The 6,000-nt window shown below is 38.5% G+C and overlaps 1 protein-coding gene across 1 annotated transcript in view; it reads left to right on the top strand.

Annotated features, from left to right (window-relative positions):
• The first annotated feature begins 3,817 nt into the window (after positions 1-3,817).
• Positions 3,818-6,000, top strand: part of PDE11A (phosphodiesterase 11A) — a 270,311-nt gene continuing 268,128 nt past the window's right edge. The window contains 2 exon segments of the mRNA XM_064373343.1: positions 3,818-3,826; positions 4,998-5,087. Of these exon segments, the coding sequence (XP_064229413.1) occupies positions 3,818-3,826; positions 4,998-5,087 (99 nt within the window).

Genomic DNA, 6,000 nt, shown 5'->3' with positions numbered 1-6,000 from the left:
ACCAATGAATGACACAGGGTAGAACATTTCCTACATTAACAAAGATTCTCTCTCAGTGTGCAATGAGCCATGAAGGTATAATATTGTCTGTGTCCACAGTAATGTTTGGCCAATATATACACTGAGGTTACTATGATTCAATTAAGCTCTTAATTGAGGCTGAAAAAATACAAATTGGCTACCAACGACATAAAGAAGACTAAAAGAAACCAGAGACAAAGGCAGATAATCTACCAAGAATTTGATTGGCAGCTGGCTTTTTAGGGGGCATAATATCTTGTAAGTACTGAGAGAAAATAACTGTCAACCTAGGATTGCATACCCAACTATATTACCTTTTAAGATGGATTATAAAATAAACATATTTTCATACAAAACTAAAAGCATTTACCACTAACACAAAGATACTCTAAAGGATTGTCTTTGGAAAAAAATAAAACTATATCACAGAAAGAAGGAAGGAGATGTTGGAAGGAATGAGGAGGAAAAATTGGTACACGTGGGTAAATCTCAACAAACAATAACAATAATAATAATAACAATGTTCAATAGGGCCAACACTTGGAAGGACTTAACAGAGAGTTGAAATTCGAACTTTAGCCTGTATTTTTTGTGAAAATATTGAAGGAGTTTGAGCTGGCTAGTAATCATCTCAGGGATATAATTGAAGCTAGTGGTAAACTTGAAATAGTAATGGTGTCATGTAATTTAGTGGTGCTGCATATTTACCCAGGGCCTGACGGGAGAAGGCAGTCAGGTGGCTTTTGTTAAATTCAGCTGATCTGTGCATTCCCACTACAGTGAGTAAGGTGTTCGTTTTGCCATTTGCTTTTGTTTGGAAGATGTTATAGAAGCATTAACTTGATAAATTGGAGTACACAAAACAAGACAGCAGGAGTCTCTTTTGCCATTCAAAATGCCACATTAAATGCCTTGTAATTGGTTTAAAATAGCAGAGCTTTTGTTGGTTTTCATCTCCACTAAAGGGTAAGAATTAGAGGTATATTGTGATATGAGGGGTTTGTTACATTCATATGAAAAAAATTCATGGAGGTGACATTTGCTAGACATGTAAAATGGAGGAAGATTGTGGAGCTGCTTTTCCTGAGGTTGTGACAAGTAAATGCCATTCATCTGTCAGGACTAAATTGAGGGATGCTTGTCAGACACAGTGGGGTAGATGAAAAGAACTAATAGCAATCTGATTTGCATGCTTTCTGGATAGTACACTATCCTGTTCATGAAGAATAGTTTATATTATTTGGAGAAAGTATTTGCAAATTCTAAATTTTTAGACTAAAAACTAGGTTTGATGGAAACAAGACTGGATGAGGATGAAGAGATTTGTGATTGACTGACAGTTTGATGTCGGGCTGTTCCTAGGCTCCCAGGGACACTGCAGTACTCCCATGGAGCTAAGACTGGAACCTCTCTGGCCGTGTGTGGAACACAGCCTGGTTCCCAGACCCTGATTCATTCTCCACTCTGCGGCTGGAGCCGCACCACAGGACCCGCACCTGTGGGCCCAGCTTTGCCACAGCCCCTGCCTGTGAGCAGTTCTGTGTCTCTTTAAAACATTGTGTCCCACATTTCATACCTGATGGGCCCCTTCTTTTCTTCTGCCATTTCCCTCCCTTTCACTACCAAGAGTATAAACTGATCCTTAAAGCTCTACCTGGAAGCGAGGGCCCTGCTACCTGCTGACAGCCTTTTTCCTAAAGCCAGCCTCTTTTCTGCTGGAACTTTCCACTCTGCCCTTCATAACCACACTCTGATGCCTGTCAATGTGGTCCGCTCTCTACCTAGGATTTCCCTTACACCAACTGCTAGACAAATTGCCCCCTGAGATGGTTGCCTTGTTATCTCTGGAAACCGAGTTTTGTCTGCTCTACCAGAACTGCCTTCTGCTTCTGCGGTCTCCTATGGCTGCTCATACACTGGAATAATGGACTGCTAGTCTTAGTAATCTACCTTGCATTGCAGTTAACCAGACTCTCATATTAATGGTGTGAAAGATATGTATGACCTTGGGAAGCAGGAGAGTGTAAAAGTTAAGAAGGTAGATCCTAGGGTTAGGCCACTTGGATTCTAAATTCAGCTTCACCATTAACTATCTAGGTGACGTTAAGATTCATAAAGGGTCTGACTTTACTACACTGTACATGCAGGCTAGCAAGTTAGTCTGCCACAGTCTCATGGATGCTGACAGAAGACATGAGACTCCTGGATCAGTGACAAAAAACAGTTTGTACGACAATAGCAATAAATTGAGCATCAGTATCTGCTGGTTCCCTGACCCTGATAACAGCTTATGTATTAGATTGCATGTCAGAAGAGGAACCTCAAATGTAAGCAACCCAAATCTTTCATAATGAACAGTGAGCCTGCCTGACCTCTGTCTAGAGGGAGATATTGTCTTTATTATACTGGATAGTAAACACTTCTGCTCTTTGCTCTGGAAGGAGACAGCATCTCTGTCTTTCAAGGATGTTCATTGTATAAGCATTCCCAAAAGATACAACCAGTGCCTCTGTTTGCCAACTGTGTGGAAACATAAAATATCCATAGAGAATTATCTCTCAAGAACTTTGCGTAAGTTCTTAAAGCCTCAGTTTTCTCATCTGCAAAACTGGATTAATGATAAAACATAAATGAATATAAAATAGCTATAATGCATATACAACACTTACCATCACCCCTACACATAGCGTCATGCTTGACACGTTGACAGAAGGGCTTTGCAGATGTCAATTGCAATTATAAATTATTGTTTCATGAATAAGATGCAAGTGTGTTTACTGAATTCATTGTTTTCTCTAGTAAATAGAATATTGCAGCTCAGTGATGTTTCACATTATTTGAATCACCAAAGATTAGAACTAAAAAAGACCATAAACCTGGCATTTACAGTTAATAAAGTACATTCAAGAGGTTATGTGATTTGTTGCATTTCACATAGAAAAACTGTAAAAATGACAACGATCATTTGATTTAAAATTAAGATTCTTTTTAATTAAACATAATACCTGGAACTCGATAAATATTGGAATTACAAATGAAGTGAAGCAAGCCTATGATATATTAGAAAACATTTCACATGTGCGTTTGGTCATTCTCTTCTTCTTACTTGCTTGACTTACCACCTTAAATTTGTCCCCTGAAGGCATAAATAAATAAATAGTGAAAAGTTAAAATAAGTAACCCATATCTCCTCCTCACTTTTATCCCCATTATAGTCACTGTCTCCATGGCAGAAAAAACAAAGAGCCAAAAACAAAACCTCCAGACAACTCCAAGGAAAGTGCTTGCTGTATGTGTAGGTGATTTTGAAAGTGGTCCCATTCTGCCTAAAGGCAGGGAAATTCTAGTGAAATATCCAGCAGCTTTATGCCAACATCTTTATGCCAACATCTTTACGCTGGCTTATGGACAAGCTTTCTAAGGCATGAGGGGGAGTAGAAAGAAAGGGGAGAGTAGGGAGTAACAGAAATAACATCTAGTTCCAGAAGGCAACATGTGAAAATCTAGGGAAGGAATTTATCCCAAAAAGATCTGCAAAAATCATTGATTTTTGTACCTCTTCTTAATTTTGATTCCATTGTTTTTCTATTTTCTTTAAAAATGAGATCATAGCTTTAGTTTCTATACGGCACTGAAATTCTTTCCAGGACCCTATGTCAGAGTTGATCATGGCCAGGTAAGCAAAGAAAGATTTTAATAGGAAATTCAGTGATAGGGAATGTGAATTGCCCTTCATCTTTTGTCTACCTCAAATCCTCTTCACAATTACCTTGCACGCCGGGTGATTCTGTTCTGGATGTCCTGGGTGCTTCACAAGTGCTTCCTGAGTTGGTGGAGGCTGCAGTCATCCCTTACCCATGGTGGGCACTGCACTGCCCTCTGCTGGAGACAGCAGGAGTTGCTCTATTTTGCCAGGGCTTTGTACCTCTTCCTAGGGCACCATTGTGTGTGCATGAACGTGCACGCATGCACATGTGTGTGGGGGGAGAGAGAGAGATAGAGACATAGAAACACTATGATATACACATGCTTTTTTCCCTCTTGCTTTAAAGAAGTCCCAAGTATGTCACTTGTTTTGTCTATGTTGTGAAGAATTGAGGGAAATAGTTCTTTCAGTTTTCACTTGGAGCATTCTGTCTCTCTGGAATCAGAGATTCTGGAGATGAATTGCTCTGCGAGTGCCAGGCAGTAGTGAAAATCCCTGTACCTAAACCCCCATGATGAGAATGTCTTTGTTAGGGTCGGGCCCATCACAGCTGTGTGTTTCTGCCCATAGGAGGACTTCTCATCACAGGCTCCCAGTCTTTCCTCATCAGGCTTCTGCAGAACCATCCCACCTGTCTGACTTGTGTCCAATTATGTCTACACAGTGGTGAATACAATTAGAGCTCTTTTGTAGAAGGCTTCCAGGCCTGCTGACCCCTGAGTTTCCACTGGGCCCATCCTAAGGGGCATGCTTAAATCTGATAGCCGATAGGTCTAGAATGAAGCTGAAATCCCTGCTACAGATGTGAATTGTATGCCATATACATATAGTATATGCCATATGCCAACAAAAGAATTGACTTATATCCTGCCTACCTCCAAATGTGAGTATGGGCACATGCTTTAAATTCCAGGTATATCACGGTTCATTTATTTATTTATCCTTTTTTTATATATATAATCAAAGAAGTAATACAAGCTGCTTTAGGCACAGTTCCTGTGTCACAGGCCTCATAATCTGTTGCTTCACTTTATGTCTTCATAGATGTGAATTCTCTAGTTAAAGCTTGATTTACAACGTCTTTTAGATAACTTTGAAAAATATTCATTCTGAAGTTAAAATACTAGTATCGACAACTCTCTGTACTCAATCTCTATAGATGACATAAAGTATTCCAATCAGGCATATACAGGAAGTGTGGAATTTAGTCTAGCAAGGGATATATCAGTGTTCTTAGGTTTTAATGTTCTTACTGCTCTCTTTATCTCAGGTTATGCAGATGTATCTTCCGTTTTGTGGAATCACCATATCTAACGTTCAGCTCTTTGCTGCCTCAAGGAAAGAATATGAAAGAAGCAGAGTGAGTAGAAAAAAACATTCTTGACACTCCTCAATACTCTCTGTCTTTCTGGTTTCTGTAAGTCATTATGTCTTTTAAAAACAGTCAATGAATGATCTTTGAATAGTCCAAGAATCTTTTTTATTTGTATAATTCTGCAAGGCTGTGGTTGAAGATACACTTTAAGCAATAAGCCCAAATGGAAGTGGATGCAAATTATCTGTTGTTATTTGGGGGAAGAGGTACAAACTTCTTTCAAAAAGGAAATTAATGTCACATCTGTACTGTAAGGCAGCAGATATATCCTTGGTAACTTGTGGCTTTGAAACAATAATACAATTTGGTGATGCTTTTACAACTAAATTCCTTTAAGAAGCAAGATCTTACCCCCACTTCCCAGATTTTATTTTTGAATTGAAACAATTTTTGAATTGAAAGAATTTCTGAAAGTACATGTCACTAGATACTTGGAGCAATAAAGCAAACACTACTTTATAGTATGATAAAGAAACACTTAGATCTTTTATACCTTCATGAGCTATAGAACTAAGTTGTGAAAAAGGCAAAGTCTAGTACTCAAAAAATGCTAAATTATCAAATAGAGATTTAATTATATTAGACTCATTCCACTTTTAAATATAGAAAGATTACTGTAATAACTTAGAAATATATTTAACAAAAAGATGTTCAAAAAGGCTTGGAACCCTCAGTTAATCTGGGCATCAAGTTGATTAAAATTTCATTTGCTAATTATTATGACTTATGGATTTTTTATCAGTAAACAGATGAACACAGTTGACTACTACAGCCATGGCTCTTAGCATGGCATACACATCTTTTCTCTGCTTTGGATCCTCTTTTCATCCTTTGCCCCATGTCTTACCATGCTCCTTCTTTCATCTGGCACTCCAGCAATATGGTCCCCAATTTCCAG

The sequence above is a fragment of the Aotus nancymaae genome, unplaced genomic scaffold (genome assembly GCF_030222135.1).
Source record: "Aotus nancymaae isolate 86718 unplaced genomic scaffold, 86718_ANA_hifiasm-v0.15.2.pri h1tg000008l, whole genome shotgun sequence".
Lineage (NCBI taxonomy): Eukaryota > Metazoa > Chordata > Mammalia > Primates > Aotidae > Aotus > Aotus nancymaae.
The sequence above is the reverse complement of the archived record's forward strand: the minus strand, read 5'-3'. Positions and strand labels throughout refer to the sequence as shown.